The sequence below is a fragment of the Vulpes vulpes genome, chromosome X, assembly GCF_048418805.1.
Source record: "Vulpes vulpes isolate BD-2025 chromosome X, VulVul3, whole genome shotgun sequence".
Classification (NCBI taxonomy): Eukaryota; Metazoa; Chordata; class Mammalia; order Carnivora; family Canidae; genus Vulpes; species Vulpes vulpes.
In genome coordinates, this window is record NC_132796.1 from 91,726,659 (window position 1) to 91,746,988 (window position 20,330).

The following is a 20,330-nucleotide window of genomic DNA, read 5'->3' on the forward strand; positions in this document are numbered from 1 at the left end:
GAAAGAGGCAAGATCACCTGCAGGGAAAGTGGGCTAGTAAGGATTAGGCACTGCATAAAGTTTGGAATAAGCATCATTCTCAGACTTAGAAGAGAATCAGCTTTCCTATGATAGATGATGTATTTAACTTCAGAAATGGGGAGTTTGAGATGGTACTGAGCCATTCAGGTAGATTTGGTCAGTGGGCTGTTGTCTTCAAGAAATGCATACTTTCTGCAGCTCCCCCCAGGCTGTAGGACATCCTCCACAAGGGTAAGGAGTTTTGTCTACTTTGTCTATCTTGCTCACTGCTTCATCCCCAGCACCAAGAGTAGTACTTGTCACAGAATAGGCACTCAAATATGCACTGGAGTAAATCCGAGAGGAGTTGATTATCATACATTAAAACAGTGTATAATAGAAACCTGCACATATCTATGGAGTTAGGGCACTGTGGTGGTTAAGAGCATGAGTTCTAGCAGCATTATCAACAATAGCCAAATTATGGAAAGAGCCCAAATGTCCATTGACTAATGAATGGATAAGGAATATATATAATGGAATATTACTCAGCAATAAAAAAGAATGAAATCTTGCCATATGCAACAACATGGATGGAGCTACAGTGTATTGTGCTAAGCAAAATAAGTCAGTTAAAGAAAGATAAATACCATATAGTTTCACTCATGTGGAATTCAAAAAACAAAACAGGAATATAGGGGAAGGACTAAAACAAAAAGATGGAGACAAGCCATAAGGGACTCTTAACTATAGAGAACAAACTGAGGGCTGATGCAGGGAGATGGGTGGGGGATGGGGTAAATGAGTGATGGGCATTAAGGAGGGCATTTGTTGTGATGAGCACTGGGTGTTACATGTAAGTGATGAATCACTAGGTCCTATTTCCTGAAACCAATATTACACTATATGTTATCTAGATTTTAAATAAAAACGTGAAAGAAAAAAGGCATGTGAGTTCTGAAATCTGAAGACCAGGGTTCTAATCCCAGGCCTGTTTCTCCTTCTTTAACATAGGAATGATTGTGTGCCAACCTTAAGTTTGCTGTGAGAATTAAATAAGATAATATATATGAGGTGCTTACACACAGTGAAGGCACTGAATAAATGTTAGCTGGCTGTTTATTATCTTCATTTCCCTTTAAATTAATTAAGATCTGTTTTTGAATCAGTTTGAGTAACCATATGGGACTAAGGATAGTGAAACATTTCTTTGAAAACATCCTCTGTCTCAGACTTCATCATTCTTCCTCCACTTCTCCCCACTGATAAGGATATTGAGGTATAAAAAACAACTATCAAAATTGGTCCTTTTGTTTTTATTTTTTATTTTGAGAGAGAGAGAGAGTGCGCATGTAGGAGCAAACAGGGGAAGGGGCAGAGGGAGAGGCAGAGAGAGAATCTTATGCAGCCTCCACACCCAGCATGAAGTCGATGTGGGGCTCAATCTCACAACCCTGGGATCATGACCTGAGCCAAAATCAAGAGTCAGATGCTTAACTGACTGAGCTACCCAGGCACCCCAAAATTGGTGTTTTTACTTCATATCTGATATACCATCCAAAAGGCTTTCCTTAGGAGCATTTTTCAGGTGTGTATTTTAACGCCTAGCTCTAGACTAAAGCCTACTAAACCTACTACTATTGTAGAGAAACAGTTGTGGAAGACCAAATAAGTAAATGTAGAAATTCCTATTGCCAAAAAGAAAAGAAATTCCTAGTGCCTTTTTCCATGGGATTAATATGAAAACACTGCCTGACTTTGCCTGAGCCCATTATGCAGGGCATTACTGACAATTATTTTATTGATCCAATATGCATGAGTACTACACTGATATTTATCCCTAGACATGCTGGCTTCCTATAGAAATTAATATGTATTCTAATAACTGCTTTACCCTTGTTATTGCCCATGTGGAATTCTTTCATGTTTGCATAGATTATTTTCAATAGTCAAAAACTTATTTTCTGGACATCCATAGTTTCTTTAGTTTAGGATGTGCTGCAGTGATAGATTAAAAAAAAAAAACTACAACAAAATATTGAGAGATTAAGTCCCTGCCTTTAAAGAACCTATGTTTTAACAGACATGCTCTGAAAAAATGGTTCAAGAATAATAGCAAACACTGAAGTATTACACTGAAGCCTGTAGTCCTGTGTTGCATCTCATGGTGGGGAGAGAGGCACATATAAGGAGTCTAAACTATATGCTTGCTCCTCAAGAATTCCCAGTCACATGAGAGAGCTAAGACATAAGAGCATGAGAATTAAAACCTAAAAAACATGAGTTGGGGCACCTGGGTGAGTCAATGGATTAAGCGTCCAACTCTTGGTTTCAGCTCAGGTCATGATCTCAGGGTCATGGGATCGAGCCCTGTGTAGGGCACCATGCTCAGCACAGAGTCTGCTTGAGATTCTGTCTCTCCCTCTCCCTTTGCCCCTTCTCTCTCTCTCTTTCTTTCTCTCCCTCTCTCAAAAATAAATAAATAAGACTTAAAAACAAAACAATAGTTAAACAGTGATAGGGGCACCTAGCTGGCTTAGTCCATAGAGCATGTGACTCTCGATCTCATGATCATGAGTTCAAGCCCCACATTGGGCATAGCACTTACTTTTAAAAAGAGTTAAGCAGTGATATGTCACAAGGGGTTACAAGCTGAGTTGCAAGAGAGCAAAAAAATTCTAAGAAAAATTGAGTCGGTTGCCCTAAGCCAGTAGGTCACAAAGGACAAAAGGCCAGCCAGTGTCTTTTCCTTACCTTACCTTCAAGTTAAAGCATTATAGAACCCATTGAATGCTACTTTTCTGACCAAAGCATTGACAAATCAATTGGTTATAATGATCTAAGAGTTTATATTTCCACCAAAGAGGTATAGTAAGTGGCAAATGACTAATGGAAATACTATCTCTAAAAGTCATTTTTTTTTTCCAGAGGGCTGATATAGCTGTTGCTCCACTTACTATAACCCTGGTCCGTGAAGAAGTCATAGATTTCTCAAAGCCGTTTATGAGCCTGGGCATCTCCATCATGATAAAAAAGCCTCAGAAGTCAAAACCAGGCGTATTCTCATTTCTGGATCCCTTGGCTTATGAAATCTGGATGTGCATCGTCTTTGCTTACATTGGAGTCAGCGTAGTTCTTTTCCTAGTCAGCAGATTCAGCCCCTATGAATGGCACTTGGAAGACAACAATGAAGAACCTCGTGATCCACAAAGCCCTCCTGATCCTCCAAATGAATTTGGAATATTTAACAGTCTTTGGTTTTCCTTGGGTGCCTTTATGCAGCAAGGATGTGATATTTCTCCAAGGTTTGTTTCCATGTCATACCTAATGCCTCCTTTCATTCTGTGGCCATGATCCATTCATGTACACCCATCTCAAGTCCAGATTTCTTTCATTTAACATTCCATCCAATGACAAATTATCATCAAGCCATTTTGTTTGCTTGCGTCCATGAAGTGAGTGTGTTATTGGTGTTATTCTGAATGTCCTTCATGCATTTCTATGGTATTGTACATATTATAACAAACATTTGGACTCTGGATAAAGGTAACATTGTCAGCTAATATTAATATTATTATTCAGATAAAGCTAATACTAAATCTTGATCAGATCAGTCAGGCATGGTTTCTTCAATTGAGCTAAAATAGTTTCTTATTTGTCTAGAGATAGGATCTAGAAAAAAAATTTGAAAGAATATAGAACTCTTCTTAAAAGCCCTCCTGCTTTCCCCTTTCAGCATCCTACCTTTTCTATTTCACTCTGAGACTGCCTAGAACTATTCATTATAGTATCTTCCCCAAGTTTTATAACTAAAACTTAAAACTACTAAAAGAAAACATAAGATGGGGGAAAAAGAACACCTAAGAGGAAGTCTATATGATCTTGGATTGGACAAAGAATTTTCAAAACACAAAAAGAACTATCCATTTTTTAAAAATTGATAAACTGGGCTTCATTAAAATTCAAAACTTTGACATTTCAAAAGACATCATTAAGAAAATGAAAAGACAAGCCACAGACTGGGAGAAAATATTAGCAAATCATACATCTGATAAGGAACTTAAATCCAGAGTATATAAAGATCACTTGCATTACTATTCAATATAAAGAAGACAACCTAATTTTTAAGATGGACAAAATATTTTAATAGACCTTTCCCCAAAGAAGATATACAAATGGCTAATAATCACATGTAAAGATGCTCAACATAATTAGTCATTAGGGAAACAAATTAAAATCACAATGAGATACCTCTATATATCGTCTAGAACAGATATAATAAAAAAGACAATACCAAGTGGTGGTGAGAACGTAGAATGACTATAGCTCTCATCCATTAAATAGCATGAATGCAAAATGCTATGGCCGAATTGGAAGACGGACTGGCACTCTCTTATAGTTAGACATGTGCTTAAAACATGACACAGTAATTCCACCTAGTTATTTACTGAAGAGAAAAGAAAACCTATATCTACACAAAGACTTATAAATGTTCATAGGCACTTTATAAAAAACAAAAAGTGGAGACAACCCAAATGTCCATCAACAAGTGAATGGATGAACAAAATGTGGCATATCCATCTGATGGAATACTATTCGTCAATTTAAAAGAGCAAGCTACTGATATGCTACGACATGGATGAACTTTGAAAACATCATGCTACGTGAAAAAAGCCAGACACAAAAGGCCACATATTATATTCTTCTATCTATTGAATTCTAGTTATTCAATGTCCCTTATTGCATTGTTCCATTTGTTCAGGATAGGCAAATCCATAGAGACAGAAAGTACACTAATGGTTTCTGGGGACTTGGAGTAGAGCAAAGCTAAAAAGGATGAGGATTAGGCTGAGGCAGGTGAGGTTGAGTACAGCAAGCAAAAGGGGCAAATTCAGTCTTTATTTAAAATGTTAATATTTGTTCATCATGGGTTTCTTGAATTAATCTTGATTTTTTAAAATATTGCACTAAAATGTTATTTATCTTGATTAATGAGATTTTGGTACTCCTCTAAATTTTGTGCATGGGGTAAATGCCTCACTTGTCTCACCCTAGTCCTAGCCCTGTCAGGATTAAGCACAAATGAGCATGAAGGAGTTTTTCAGGGTGATAGCACTGTTCCAAAACTGGATTGTGGTGATGGCCGCAAAACTCTTAAGTTGACTAAAATCATTCATTGTACATTTACATTGGTGAATTTGATGATATGCAAATTTTATCTCAGTGAAGCTATTAAAAATATTGAATGTGAATGTCCTAGACCTTGCCCACTTATTTTAAATGTTAACTCACCTAAACAAAAACAGTGTTGAATTCATAATCATAAAATATTATAAGCAAATGTAGCATCTTTAAAATCAGGGCAGGGGGAAGTGGTTTTTTTTCTGAAATAAAAAGTTTTAGTTTTGGTAAAATTGAACATTAATCCAAATACTGACCAGAGTCCATTATACAAACATATGGGGACTTTCATTTAGAATATAAGGACTCAGAAGGTCAACTACTATGGTTTTACAGCCTACTTCATTTTAAGATTATCCACTTGGAGCACAAAACATTTCAAATGAAGATTTGCAGCATAACTCATGGGTAACCATCTTCAAGTTTCTAATGTAATGTATATGGGACAAGCCTCTTTTGTCTAAGTCATATCTTTTGCCACTCTCAATCTGCTTGGTCAGATTCTCCAAAGTATTTCACTCCCTGTTCCTTTTGTGCTCACAATGTGTGTCATCTCCCATGTGGTACCACTGGGAGTTCATTTATTTTGCTAGTTTCTTTCTTTTCTTATTTCTTAAAATGTTCACTTGGAGACTAGGGTTTCTGAATGATCCCGTAATTGAGTGATTTTTAACATGGCTGGTAATCTGTGTTGAGGCAATGCTAAAGAGTCATTAAGGCTGGAGATTTTATTGGTTTCTGTAAGTGAATTTTCAAAACTAAATTTGTGTTATCCCCACTGGAGTGCTGCATACTACTCTATATACTCAAACAGGACTCTTCAAAAGCTATTTGTTTTTGGAAGTATTTATGCATATTGCTTCATTAAGTACTAACTTAAAGATGATGACCTGAACATGACGAGCTGGATAGATTTTTTTTTTGTAGCAGAATTTAAGCTGTGGCTCTTCTATGGCATATGAAATGTGTGTCTTGGAGAAAAAAGGATTTGAGATTATATATATATATTTTTAAACAGAAGCATTATATGTAACTTTTATTTTACACGTCCACAAATGCTTGTACAACATACAGTGACTACTTCTAACGTTTATAGCATTTTTTCCCATAGCACAAAAAGAAAGGTTAGTGACACACAGGTGTGCTACAGTGATGCTGGTGGAGCCCTCAGGAGCCCACTCTGCAGAGGAGGGCTGAGTGTTGTTGACATTTGGGTCCTGAGCACCTGCTGGGAGGTGCAGGCGATCCCACCGAAGCAAAGGGTGGGGTCCCTGCACCTCAGCCAGGCAGCTCATCTGCAACCTATCATAGGGGGGCGGGGACGACGACAGAAGAGGCTACTCCAGGATTGTCTTGGGCACAGGCCCCCAGTCACCACAAACAAGGACCTCTTTGAAAAAACAGCTTGACAAGGGACCAAAAGCTGTTCTCCAACTGTAAGCTCTTACAATGTAATAAAACTTAACTCTTCACCAAATCTTAGGCCAGTGTTTTACTTACATGGCTCTTAAGTACAAATATTGACCTTTGTTTGCCCTTCATACTATCATAAAATTCAGTTCCTTGTAGAATACATTTGCTAACAGAGCTTGGACCAGCCAACACTGCTGTCAGCTTAAGGCTATGCAGCTAACGGTGTATCATTCACCACGGAATGTTTCAGGAATACTATATATATATATAATCCTTTTTTCTCCAAGACACACATTTCATTATACTGCACTAGATACTGTCATATAGAGCAATGGCTTTCAAACTTTTTGAGCATGTCCCTCAATACGAACTACATTTTCCATCATGACTCAGTGCATATATATGTATATAACATGTATATGACACAAGTTTTACCAAACATCACTCTTACAGTGTGCCATGCTGTTTTAAACACTAATTGCAACTCAACCCAGCAATGGTGCACATAGCCTATGGAATAACACTGGTCTAGAGTAACATCCTCCTTTTTGTGCTTTTGAGTAATAAATTATTACTATGTATATCTTCTACCACATGGGTGATCCCTCTTTCAATACTGTCTTTTGTGTCCTTCAAAGAAAATTACATCTTTAAGCCTCTTGATAAAATTTTATACTTTGTAGCACACTTTTTTCTCCTTGACTTGAGAGCTCTACTGGTTATATATTTGTGCTCAATCATATAACAGAAAATTCCACTGAAATGTGCTCTTCTATTAACAGATTTTGAAATTCCTGATAATGACATAGTTGTACTCTAAGATTCATGGTTGCCTTGGCTCCAAATGTCAATGTTATACTTGGTTTAATGGCCACACTTAGAATGTAGACTCTCCAGAAAGCCCCAAATGTGAACATACATTGTACACTCTGACTTTTCCCAAAATTGAAGCAATTCAAGGAATTATAAGAGACCACATTTTAAAGTAAAACTACCAACTATTATAGCAGACATCAGGTAAATTGACCCAACTGCTTCTGTTTCCTGAAGGCAGAGTGACAACAGCCCTCACTGAGCTCCTGCCGTGTAGTGTATGGGTACTTTTCCTGTATTATCATACAAATTTTAATCCTCAAAACACTGCCACCTTGTACTTATTTTTAAGTGGAAGAAGGTGACGGTCAGTGTAAATAATTTGCCCAGTCACACGCTGATGGCAGAGCCAGTATTCAAACCTAACTCCAAGTCCACAACCTAGGCTGTTCCACTTCATGCTGCTTTTTTTTCACAGCATAGACAAAAGAACAGTACCCAGAGAGAGACTGTGGTGGAGGCCAGGGTCATAGGGGTTTTAAGAGCCAGCAGTACAACTGTTTCCACTACCACCCACTGCCTCACCACTACGGATCTGAAGGTGCATTGCCTGTTCCATTCTTTTCCTCAGATTTGTCCACAGGAGTATTTTCTAGTCTCCCAACCTCCGATGAAACTCTGTCTTTGCCCCGGTTGTTAAAGAGAGGAGGCAGTGGGCACTTAAAATGCTGCCAAGCACGTGCCCACTCAGAGTAAAAGTGTGGGAAATCAACAATGAGACAACATGAGGAACGCCGAGCATCATTCTGTTTCCATCAAATAAAGGTATTGACAGGGGCTTGGAAGCTTAAAGAGCCCATGTCAATATTAGGTTTGGTATTTTCAACTACTCCAGTTGTTTGGAGTGAACAATTCAGCTGGAGGCTGAATTGCCTTTAGAGAGGCTAATCAATGTGATAAGCTGAGGTTATATCCATATACAAACTGATCTGTGTAGGGCAGTGAGGAGAGGAAAGTATGAGGAGATTCCATTCAACCCTCTTCCCCTGGAGGGGATTGGGAAGATTGGCAGTGGGTGTAGCCACATGGAGGTAGCCTACTGGTTAAGGATGCAGGTGGAGTTAGTTTCACTAGATCCCCAATCTGCTTAGGAGTTGTATAACTTCCGGGGCATGTTACTAAATCTGGCTAAGCCACAGTTTCTCATCCATAAAATGTAAAGCACAGTACCTGGTGGATAGTAAGTTCCCAGTAAAGGGTAGCTATCCTCATTAAACTGGCTGCTCTTCACCACTCTAATTTCACAAATACTAGCAGTTAATATCTTACCTGCTTTTTAGTCCCTAAAACTCCTTAGGAATACAGTTGAAACTGTAGTCAGTGCCACATAGCCCATTTCTGATGAGAAATAACCAACAACTTTCCTTCTTGAATCCATATAGTGCTCTCCTTAAGGATCACACCTCGTGCAAATGTCTTGATTGTATATTCTATAATGATTTACTAATATTGACAGAAATGTTACAATTTTTTTTTAATCTGTAATTTATTTCCTTTGTAAAACTTGGATAGAACCTTGCGGAGCAGTCCAAAGTCTGAGTCCTTCCAGACAAATGCTCCCCCTGCTGACTTTCTTTGAAGCTGCAGGGACATCTGAGGTCTAGCCAGGGTGAAGGTGGGAGGATTGGGGGAATTCTAACGGAGAAACTGGAGGGAGCACGCTAACTTGAATCTGATTACCATGTACATATTATTCCAAAGGCATTACTCTTCTCTAGTTCTGCAAGATATCAGATACTTTAGAGGAGGAGGCAGGGCATCTGTCCAGGTTAGCTGACCTTTTGTAAAATGGAAAATGTGTGCAAAATAATAAAAGACATGAAGAGTATGAAATGAATGGGACCAAAGACAGCAGGATTTGGGGGCTCCATTTTAAACAATAGCTTTTCCTTTGCTGATGTCTGACTAGGGTCTTATCCTACTGCAAATTCTCTTCCAAGTAGTAGTGATGTGGTGATCAATTAATGATGTAATAGCAGGTTTTTTATTGCAACCATTTTATGACTTTTCTGGCTGAACGCCATAGTTCTCAGTCTGGGAGATGGTTACTTATTCCCATCAGAAAATACTATATGAACCAAAGATTGATTCTGCACATTTTTAAAAAACCTGTCATAGAATGAGCATTGAATAGGGTGTAGAAAAGATACATACTTTGGAAGAAAGAAGAGGGGGAGAAAAGAGCATGATGAAGAGTTTGTGCACAGAAGTGGTTACAGTTTCAGCTCTTGGTCTTGTGAAGCTAGTAAAGTGCAGATTTCAAAATTTACTTACAGGATGAAGGTTACAGCACATAGCTCACTTTTATTAGCATTTCAGAGGTCATAAAATACATTTTATTATTAACTCAGAAACTCCGGTATGATTACAGATAACAAGAACATTATATATTATTTTGCAGTGTTTTTACATCTGTTTTCCTTATTGCTAATCCACTTTCATTCACTCCCTCTTACATTTCTTCAAAAGGTATGCAATATGCTCCTTATAATGCATTTTTATAAATACTAAATGTGCAGCATTTTATAGCCATTTCATTATGCCAACCTCAAAATCTGTCTTGTGCAACAAAACTATTTGAAATGACTGTTAAACATTTTGAAGCTGCATTAATGGAGGGAAAAAAACTGGAAAATGACAGGTCTTTTTAACTCAACTATAAAGTCTTGTCTTGTTTTAATAGATCCTTTTAAAAATGTCATGGGGCTGACCCATCAGTCACTTTTTATATAGCCTCCATGTGAAATGTGGGTTATTAAATGGCTATAGTTTCATTAATGAGAAAAGGGAAATGTAAAAATTCTTACAGAGCATCTTCCCTGTGAGTTTCCACTGTACCTTTTTTCAGTGAAATGATTTAGGTGTTCATGCCATAAAGGAAAGAAAGTGGTAGAAATTCCACTAAGATTCTTGTCAAAGCTACTGCTGCCTTGAGGGGAGAATGTTGAATGCAAGCTTGTGCATTTAACATAGTTTCCAAGGAAGCTCCTTTTCCATCTCTGCTGAGGCTTATGGACACTATTATACCATTTCTATATGAATATTCACCAAAATTTTCCATGCTCATAGGTATATATATCTATCATCATATTAACCACGTAGTTGCCAAAGTCAATAGCCATGTATACAAGAGGCCACGAAAATGACCATTTTGCATTTAGGTTTATTTTCAGTTACTTCAACAGCCAATCTCAGCTAAGTGCTATAGATCAACCACATGATTATCTGAGTCCCCTATTATGGTGGCCAAAATAACCAGATTAGCATGTGCAGGCTTGATTTTAGATCATACAGACACAATCCATTAGCCTCACTAGAATGGCACAAATATAATTTCCATAAATTACTGTATTTTTCTCTGTTTCAAGGAGACAATGCATAAACTACCATTGGTATTCGCAGCAGCTTAATACACCCCTTTCCATACCAAACCATAATTCTGGAAATACTCCAAAGTCAGTTCTCCCCTTGGTCTCAGGAAAACCCCATCATTCCAAATAAGGATGGCATTCCCAGTTCCATTTCGAATGAACAACAAATAATAAACAATAATTATCCAAACATGTTTGCTTTTCCTGCAACTATAATTCTCAGTTATTGTCAGAAAATTGCACCTTCTGTGATTTATACACCATTCTGGATTTTCTTACACAAACTATGACTATTTTGTAGCACAAATATGTGAGCATTTCTTTCCTATTGTGTAAGAATAGATCATTTCCTATTTCTCCTCCCTGTGCCTCAGTTTCTTTATCTGTAAGATGCCTCTGTTTCCTAATCTGTATAAATAGTGCCTAACCATAGGGAAGGAGGGTTGAAAGAGTTGACCCATGTCAACCTTAAGCAATCAGAACAGTCTGGAAGTGCTCTGTAAGGGTTAGCTATTATCATTATCGTTTTTATTACCCTATTACTACAGATGCTACTTTGAAACATTAATCTTTTATATGGTAAAATTATTTCCAGAGTCAGATCAGTCGAGGATAAGTTAAATATATATGGCAACAATGAAGAAAGACTTTAAAGGTCCAAATTTGTAACTGAAATATCCTAGAAACTTTTAGCATTTGGAAGGGTAACACATTCTTTCCGCCTCATCTGGATGTTTTCACCTCTTCTGATTAAAAGGGACATGTTCCCAGATGAGATCCTGGGAGAATAGAACCATTAGAGAAATCTGTTGCAAAGCAGATTTTCACATCTGAAAGGCTACAGGTGATTGTGTTCAAAAATAAAGAAAGCAGGGTTGTTTTAAGCATCCTGCAACCAACAGGAATCACAAACTTTAAAAAAAAAAAAATCAAGTAGTTTTGTTTTAGTTCATCAATAAAGAACACCATTTTCAAACACCTGCCAAAATTATTTGACCGGAGTGTAAAATCAGAAACAACTGAATTTTCCAGAGGCCAATAAAAGTTTATCTTGGGACACAGGAATTTAAATTAGCTTCCAAGTGGTAAAATGCAAATACAAACAGAGAAGAGCTTGATTTGCCAGGTTTCAGCCCAGAACTGCCCTCTTCCCACAGAACCTGGAATTGTGCCAGGCTCCTACGCCTATTCTTCACTTTATGACAGAGTGGGTTCTTTGCCTGCGAGCTTTTCTGGGCATGAGAGAACAGAGCCTAATCAGGATGGAGCTCTGCCACGGAGAGAACTATCCTAGAGATAAGGGGGCAACGTTTTATAAAACCTAGGGACCAGATTTTCATTTCTGCAGCCAGAGCAGCCGTCAGCAACACTGTGAAGGAGACGAAAGTGCCTCCGTACAAGCCGCCTCCCAGCCTCCCATCGCCGAGCTTCCAGTGCCCTCTAACACCCCCCCACCCTCTCCCTGAGCAGCATTCACAGTGAAGGCCCCGCCGTGCCCCCCAGTCCCGGCTGCACCAGAGCTTTATAAAAATGCTGCTCCTGGGGATCCCCGGGGGGCTCAGCGGTTTGGCGCCTGCCTTCGGCCCAGGGCGTGATCCTGGAGTCCCAGGATCGAGTCCCACATCGGGCTCCCTGCATGGAGCCTGCTTCTCCCTCTGCCTGTGTCTCTGCCTCTCTCTCTACGTCTCTCTCTACGTCTATCATGAATTAAAAAAAAAAAAAAATGCTGCTCCTTCGGCCTAACCCCCAAAGAGTCTGATTTCACTGGCCTGCGGTGGAGCCGGGGCATGTTTTGTGTATCGTCGTGTTTTGTTGTCTTTTGTCTCATGCTTCCCAGATGATATTGATGTTCAGGCAGAGTTGAGAATCGGTGATGCAGAAGAAGAACGAGATTTCTCAGTCTGGTCTGCAGACCCCTGCGATCACCCGTGACGCGGCCGAGGCGCAGCTTCTTGAGCGCTCGGATATTCTGAATCTGCGTTTTCACAAACACCCGGCGTGCAGCCACAGGCTAGCCCTGTTGAAGAGCAAAATTGCCCCTTAGTAAACCTTACCCGCCTTCTGCCCCATCCGCTCCTAAGTAGATGGACTAATCCAAGATAAGGTGATAATAGGTCCTTCTGAAGTTACCTTGTTAACCCTTTGACCGAGTCTCCTAAAGAAAACGCAGAGGGTGATTCCACTCTGAAGCAGTTCTTTGGCGGCTGGTGAGGATGGTTTCGTTTTGATTGTTTGGGGGGCTGGGAGGTAGGCGTGGAAACCAGGCTTTTGGTGCCTGGCAAATTCTAGTACACAGGTAGTTCCCTACCTTTAGGCCCGTCCTATGTCTTAGTAAAAGAGGAAAGTTTTGATCCCTAGAGCTGAGCTCCTGAGCCCCACTAGCCATTTCTATTAAGATGCTAATAAATATGGTCTTAATGGCTCCTTGCCCCATGGGAGACCAACTCCACAAAATGGCATGGTCTTTATTAAATTTACTAAACTCAGAGTGAAGAGTACGCCTCCACTTACCCATTTCTCTTCAGATAAGTGAGGGGTTTTGATTCTGTGTTTCTACCATGACATCACCTTCCATCAGTGGTTCTCAACCTTGGCTGTACCCCGTAATCGCCTGGGGAGCTTTAAAAAATGTTATGTGTGGGTCCCACTTCCCAGGCTCTGACTGACCTGGTGTTGGGCTAGGCCTGAGCATGAGATTTTTTTTTTTTTTTTACAGTGCAGGCTGGGCACCACCAGCCTTAAAGGAAGGGAGCCGTCTTCCACAGGCATGCCCATCAGGGCTCCCACAGGAAGAGAATCTGATAAGTACAGTTCTCACGTGTAAGCAGAAGCTGCTAGAGATGTTTTTCCTAGGATTAAAAAAAAAAAATCCCGCTTTGCAAGCTATATAGGCCCGAAGAGCATTATGCATGTATCATCATCTGCCATCCTGACACGGGATGTTGTGAACGTGTTACTTTCGTTTGGTGTTATAATTCCCTGACAACATCTACTTCAACTCTCCTGAAACCACTTCCCTTTCCAGAAATAAAGACAAGGATTTTTTTAAACTGAAATCCGGCCCCTCTGGGTCTGGCTTGGTCTCTGTTTGTCTTGCAGATCGCTGTCCGGGCGCATTGTCGGAGGGGTTTGGTGGTTCTTCACCTTGATCATAATTTCCTCCTATACTGCCAATCTTGCTGCTTTTCTGACTGTGGAGAGGATGGTTTCTCCCATAGAGAGTGCCGAAGACTTAGCTAAGCAGACTGAAATTGCATATGGGACCCTGGACTCCGGTTCAACAAAAGAATTTTTCCGAGTAAGTGCCTTGCGGTGAATCGGGCCCGCTGGTTTTTATCGTCCAGTCTTCTCACAAAGGCTCCTTAAGGGAGGGTGGGGAACATGTGGGATTGTTATCAAAGCAGAGCGTCTTGGCTGGGCTTAGTTGGTGACCTAATTCATTGTTGACAACTAAGAGCGTGTAGCCTAACAAGTGGCCTATGGAGAGCACAAGGCCTGAACTCCCAGGTTGGAAGCCCAGCCCTGGTGCGGAGTGCTCGTTTGTCCTTGGGCAAGTCATTTAACTTCTGTCAGCCTTGATCACCTTGCTTGAGAAATGAGGGAACTAAACTAAGTAATGCGCGTTCTTCTTTGTAGCTTTTAAAAAAGCAGTGATTTAATGTCTCAGTTCAGAGAAGGTAGGTACTTTACTCGAAGATTCTGAGGAGTGATAGACTATAAAATTGCATATTCTATTTTAGACAATGGTTTCTTATTGAAATGTTTTACACTTGTTTCAAGTGTTCATGCTGATAGTTCCATTTTCAGAGAAGCCGGTAATTGTTTTAATTTCTTGAGTACACTTATTCCACCCCCGCCGCCCCATCATCGACCAAAAAACCTTAGTGGGGAAACAGCAAGCTGTTCACGAGCAAAAGTTAGTCAGGCTGCATAAACACTGTCAAGAGAAAGGATGAAAGGAGATTGAAGCAGAAAATTGACGGACATGCCACTTTTACATAAACTTTCAAGATCTTTTTTCTGTACCAATTGAACTCTAAGAAAGACCACCAGTGGAGTGGTTAAGAATTCAAATGTTTCTTCAGTTGCCCCAACCACAAAAGTATGGTGATTAGAAAATGGGCCCATTCTATACATTATCCACTGCCTGCCACTGTCACCACTATAACTGGTTGTAGTAATGGTCCAGAAGCCACTTGTATAGTAGGTAAAAGGGAAACATTTAGTCTTTACAACCAATAATCAAGTTATTGGATGGCAGGTATAATTACTGACCTTTCCTCCAAGTCCAGGGTAAAAGCATATTGGTTCTAAACCGGCTTATTTTAAGAAATCAGTAAGAAATATATTTTTACATGTATTATCATGAGATTTGTTCAATTATTTCCTGGGAAAACGGGCATATGTTTCTTAAAATTATAGCAATTAGCTAAAAGCTGCTTTCATTCCCTGAAAGAGAAAGCATTAGTTATGGGACCCTTTCAAGAATTCTCATTGGCTCTGCATATCCCTTTCTCGCTTCTACCACTATTTATCAAGCAGATCAAAATCCCCAACCAGGGAGAAGGGCTCAGTATTGGAACCCATCACTGAAGACCTCCTGGAACTAACCTGGCCTTGACCTTGACCACTGTGACAATCCCAGAAATTTATCTTGAAATAATCCCCTGCCTGCATGAAACCACTCACATGTTTCAGGGCAGCAAGCCAGGGATTTCCATCTGCTGAGTAGTCAGCACATAATCAGCTCCATGGAAAGCTGGTTTGGTATGAACCTCCAGCAGCATCCCAATAGGGATCATGTTGCCCTATGAAGTAATTGATCACTTAGCCTATTGAGACAAAGGACTTAGACTGTCTGATAAGAGATACTTGTTCCATTGGAAAGCATTTTACCTTCAAAGACGATTAGAAATTAGGAAGGTGTGTTTTAAATGGTAATCGATAGATGGCATCAATTCCCATTAAGCTTTCAAAGGCCATTCATCCATACTGCCAGCAAAGGACCCTCTCGAGGGATATTGATTAGCACAAAGACTTGAAAGCGTGACCAAATAGTCATTGTCCCCACACCCAGACCCCATCCCCCATGCCTTTTGTGTCTTTCTCAAAAACCAGGAAAGTGTCTGCTAATCTATTCAATGATGGTTTCATTAAAAAGCATCATATTACCAGAGCCAATTTGAATCAACATCCAATTCTGAGTGAAGCTATTGCCGCGTTCTAATTGGTTTGCGGTTTCTAATGCTCACCAATTCCTAGTGACCTTTACAGCCAATGAGTAATTCGTATGGAAATGGAGCTCTTATGAAAATCTGATTAGAGAGGGAGCTGGATATTTCTAGGTATAGGGAAATGCAAATCATTTTCTAATTCTCATGCACCACTTTTCTTTTTCCTCAAATGGTCGCTGATGACAGCGTTAGGATTCTGTGGGGAAGTTCTTCAGGCAGCACACAAAGGTTGATGATCTAAGAATGGAACTGAGCAATCTAGAAAGATCAACTTTTTTAGCCTGCTTGTACTGAAAATGTCATGCAAACCTAACAAAGGGTAAGGTTGGTATTCATCTAATACAGGGGGGCCCAACCAATTGGTCTTCAAGCCATGTGTCCTCTCCATGCTCTCCACTCCACCCGCCTTGAACCACATAGATCAGAGAAGACAATGAGCCAGAACACATCATCTCTCACTCAGGGATTTCACAAACTAGCTTGTCACCCACCCCCCCCCCACAACCCTCAATGACCTCAAGGCAGTTTTAAGATGAGTCACTCCACTACACACAGAAAAAAGTGAAGGCCTCTGATGGCATGCCTCTGAACTTTAGAGAATAAAACGAGATCACATGCAACATTTACAAACATAACATGAGCTCATTTCTTCCCATTCTCACTGCATACCAAAACCACAGGGACCAAGTAGTAATACCATAAAACAGCCTGGGGCCAGCCCTCTAGTTCTTCCACTAGGAGAGAGAAATAAATAAAATACAATTCCTTTCCAGTTGCCCTGCAGACATTTTTACTCATCCTGGATAAGGCTGCCATTAAAATGATGGTATTTTAAAATGATTCCTTTGTTTCTCTTATTTTCAAGCTATCCTTAACTGTTATCTGACAACCACGTAAAGTCATAGGCACAGAGGGACCTGCTCCATCAGGAAAGGCAGCGGTGGGGGGGGGGGGGGGCGGGAGGGAATGATACCAAGCAAAATGTATGCAGCTGGAAGAGACTTCTGAAATATTACAGTCAGCCCTCTTGACTTTCAAACTGATTTCCTTAGACAGTAGCTCCAAAACGAAATGTCCCAACTACAGTGGAAGCACCCATGCTAAAAAACAAGTCGACAGCTTTATTGTCATTGCCCAGAGAAATGCCACTATGATTTGGAAAGCTGCACCGAAATGATCATTCCCCACTAAGTTTTGGAAATTTAACCTGATACAGATTCATGTTAAAAAAAAGTAGCAATGGGGAAAAAAGCAATTCCAAAATTCTCTCAGCCTTCAGACCCCTAGAAATATTAGGAGATAATTATGATGCTTGATGTCTTTTCCAGAGACTTGACCATATCCCCGTTGAAGGTATAAAGGAGGTTTTCTTTTTTTTAATGAAATATTTAATATGAATTTTTTAAATAAATTTATTTTTTATTGGTGTTCAATTTGCCAACATATAGAATAACACCCAGTGCTCATCCTGTCAAGTGCCCACCTCAGTGCCCGTCACCCAGTCACCCCCACCCCCTGCCCACCTCCCCTTCCACCACCCCTAGTTCGTTTCCCAGAGTTAGGAGTCTTTCATGTTCTGTCTCCCTTTCTGATATTTCCCACTCATTTTTTCTCCTTAAACCCTTTAAGAGGGGCACTTGGGTGGTCCAGTCAGTTAAGCATCTGCTTTCAGCTCAGGTCATGATCCCAGGCTCCTTGGATCAAGCCCCGAATCTGGCTCCCTGCTCAGGGGGAGTCTGCTTCCCCTCTCCCTCGGCCCCTCGTCCTGCTCATGAGTGTGTGCACTCACTCACTCTCTCTTTCTCAAATAAATAAATAAAATCCTAAAAAAATAAACCCCTTTAAAAAATTAAATATAAAAGGAGAGGAGTGGAGAGAGAGTGAGTTGCTCTAGGGCCCTGAGTAGGACAGAGGAATTGAACTTTATCTGGAGACCACTGAGGAGATTGTTCTGTCTTCTGACTTGGAGACATGGTACCCCCCATGTAGCACAGCTGAATTAGTCATGGAAATTATTTTATTTGAACACAAGACTCTGCCTAATTGTTGTCATCGGTCATTTATGTTTTTTTAAATTTAGGCTATAAACGAAGAGCCCTCCAAACTGATTTGGAAAGCAGTCCCTACTAATAGTATTTGGATCCTGCTTACACATTCAGAATCTCTCTCTCTCTCTCTCTCTCTCTCTCTCTCTCTCTCTCTCTCTCTCAGACACACACACACACACACACACACAAGCATTTTTAATTGGAGCCCACATTTCAACATTTCACAGTTATCTCTTATAGGGCTTTTGAAGTATATAAGGGGAAGGGGGAAGTCTCCCCACAGATGAACCTATGCTGAGTATGTTGACCTTTTGACATGATCAAGAAAACTAACCATTAATTTTTATGCTTTGTTACAACTGACCTATGTACACAATAGACCCCATAACGCATCCCCCAGGCCTAGGATACACATCAAATTATAAAGTCTTTTTGTTAAAAATTTTCTCACCAGGTAACTATGATGAATTTGCAATTTTGAAAGACAATATACTTGGACAACTGCAACCAGATTTAATTAGTTTGAAGACACATATGATGTGACCAAATGTTTGAGGACACAGCCAAACCACACACTAGGGAACACATAATAGCAACAACAAGAGATGAGTTGACATCAAGGGATGGCAGGTCAGAGACATCTGTTGTATATACCACTTGACAGTTTTTAAAAAGAAAAATTTGTTTTTTAACTTTGACATGGCTGTTGGGATGCCACCTTGTCAAAAACAATCTTATTTTCCTATGTCATATGATACATTACACAAGACTCCTTCCTATACCTCATAGGTCAAGACTGGAGGTAGAGGGGATCCCTGGGTGGCTCAGTGGTTTAGCACCTGCCTTTGACTCAGGGCGTGATCCTGAGTCCCAGGATCGAGTCCCACATCGGGCTTCCTGCATGGAGCCTGCTTCTCCCTCTGCCTATGTCTCTGCTTCTCTCTCTCTCTCTCTCTCTCTCTCTCTGTGTGTGTGTGTGTGTGTGTGTGTGTGTGATGAATAAACACAAAAAATCTTTAAAAAATAAAAAGTCTGGAGGTGGAACAGGAAGCACAAGGTGAGGATGCTGAGACCTGGCCACACAGGCCTTGGGAAAAGGGCAAGGTACACCCAGACAGCTGTTGGCTTTTCCCATCCTTCAGCAGCTGGGGATCTGTGGTTCCATTAGGTCTTCTTGCAGACAGGTCTTGAGGTGGGTGGAAAGGACACTCTCCAAGGGAGTAGAAGACAGTTAACCTGCCAACTGTGCACAAGTGACAACATACCTAATATCTGTCTCCAAGAGAAAGGAGAAAATGTAGCAATGAAGACAGGCTAATAATAATGTCCTAGATTCTATGATGTATTCATCACTCTTTCAATAATAACTCTTTTCTTTGAACACACTCCATGTGCCAAGTTCTAGGCTAAGCACTGAAGCTCCATCTCTGTACACAAAATTAAATTTCTGTCTTTTGCCAAATCACATGAAAACACCTCGACTGGGTTTTCCACCATATTTGGAGGTTATTTTTGGGGACAGACAGACTTGAAATATAGGCATGTCAAGAAACTAGATGATCACACCTCCAGGGCAGCTGACAGTGTTCATTTTTACATTGCTCCTTCCCCGCACATGCCAATCTACAGATACAACCCATGGTGAACAACAGTAGGGTTAATGATTCTCCACAAGCCCAACATGAAGGTCAGGTAGGTAATGAATAAAACAGAAATGGCCTCTAGCCTCTGGGAGCTCACAATCTAGCAGGCTGTCAATTTTCAACACATATTCACATAACATTACCACATTCGATTCAGTCGACAATCCTGCAATGCAGCCAGAACAGGCACAATTGCACCTACTTTGTGGAGGAGACACAGGGTGCAAAATGACATTGTGACTTGCCAAATGTCACTCAGCTCAATGGGGGAGAGTAGAACTCTGAGTCCAGATTGAATCCTCTTTCCATTTCATCTCAATACCTTTCTGGCCTGAGCATTCACAGAAACAGGGGCTGTTATGCATGAATCAAGCATGCTAAGGCGTCTGTATTATCTCCTGGTTGATCTTTGTTTTTATATCCCTTGATGGATCAATCAGAAAAGAAAACCTATCCAGACTTTTAAATGACATTCTCCCATGCTCTGGTAACCTCAAAAGGATCCAAGATAAGATGGCAAAGAAAAGGAAGACATCCATAAAACTAGAGTGAATGCCACAAACACAG

General features: G+C 40.3%; 1 protein-coding gene across 15 annotated transcripts in view; it reads left to right on the plus strand.

The window, feature by feature from the left end:
* GRIA3 (glutamate ionotropic receptor AMPA type subunit 3) overlaps window positions 1–20,330 on the plus strand; it is a 281,453-nt gene that overhangs the window by 210,546 nt on the left and 50,577 nt on the right. For 13 of the 15 annotated variants that reach the window (XR_011998189.1, XR_003237942.2, XM_072743736.1 and 10 more), the window contains 2 exons: window positions 2,929–3,305; window positions 13,938–14,136. Coding sequence is in view for 13 of the 15 variants with exons in the window: in XM_072743736.1 (XP_072599837.1) it covers window positions 2,929–3,305; window positions 13,938–14,136 (576 nt within the window). In the remaining 2 variants the exon portion in view is untranslated. Of the gene's footprint in view, window positions 1–2,928; window positions 5,253–13,937; window positions 14,137–20,330 lie in introns of those variants that run through there. The other 2 variants (XM_072743737.1, XM_072743738.1) reach the window with 1 other exon arrangement.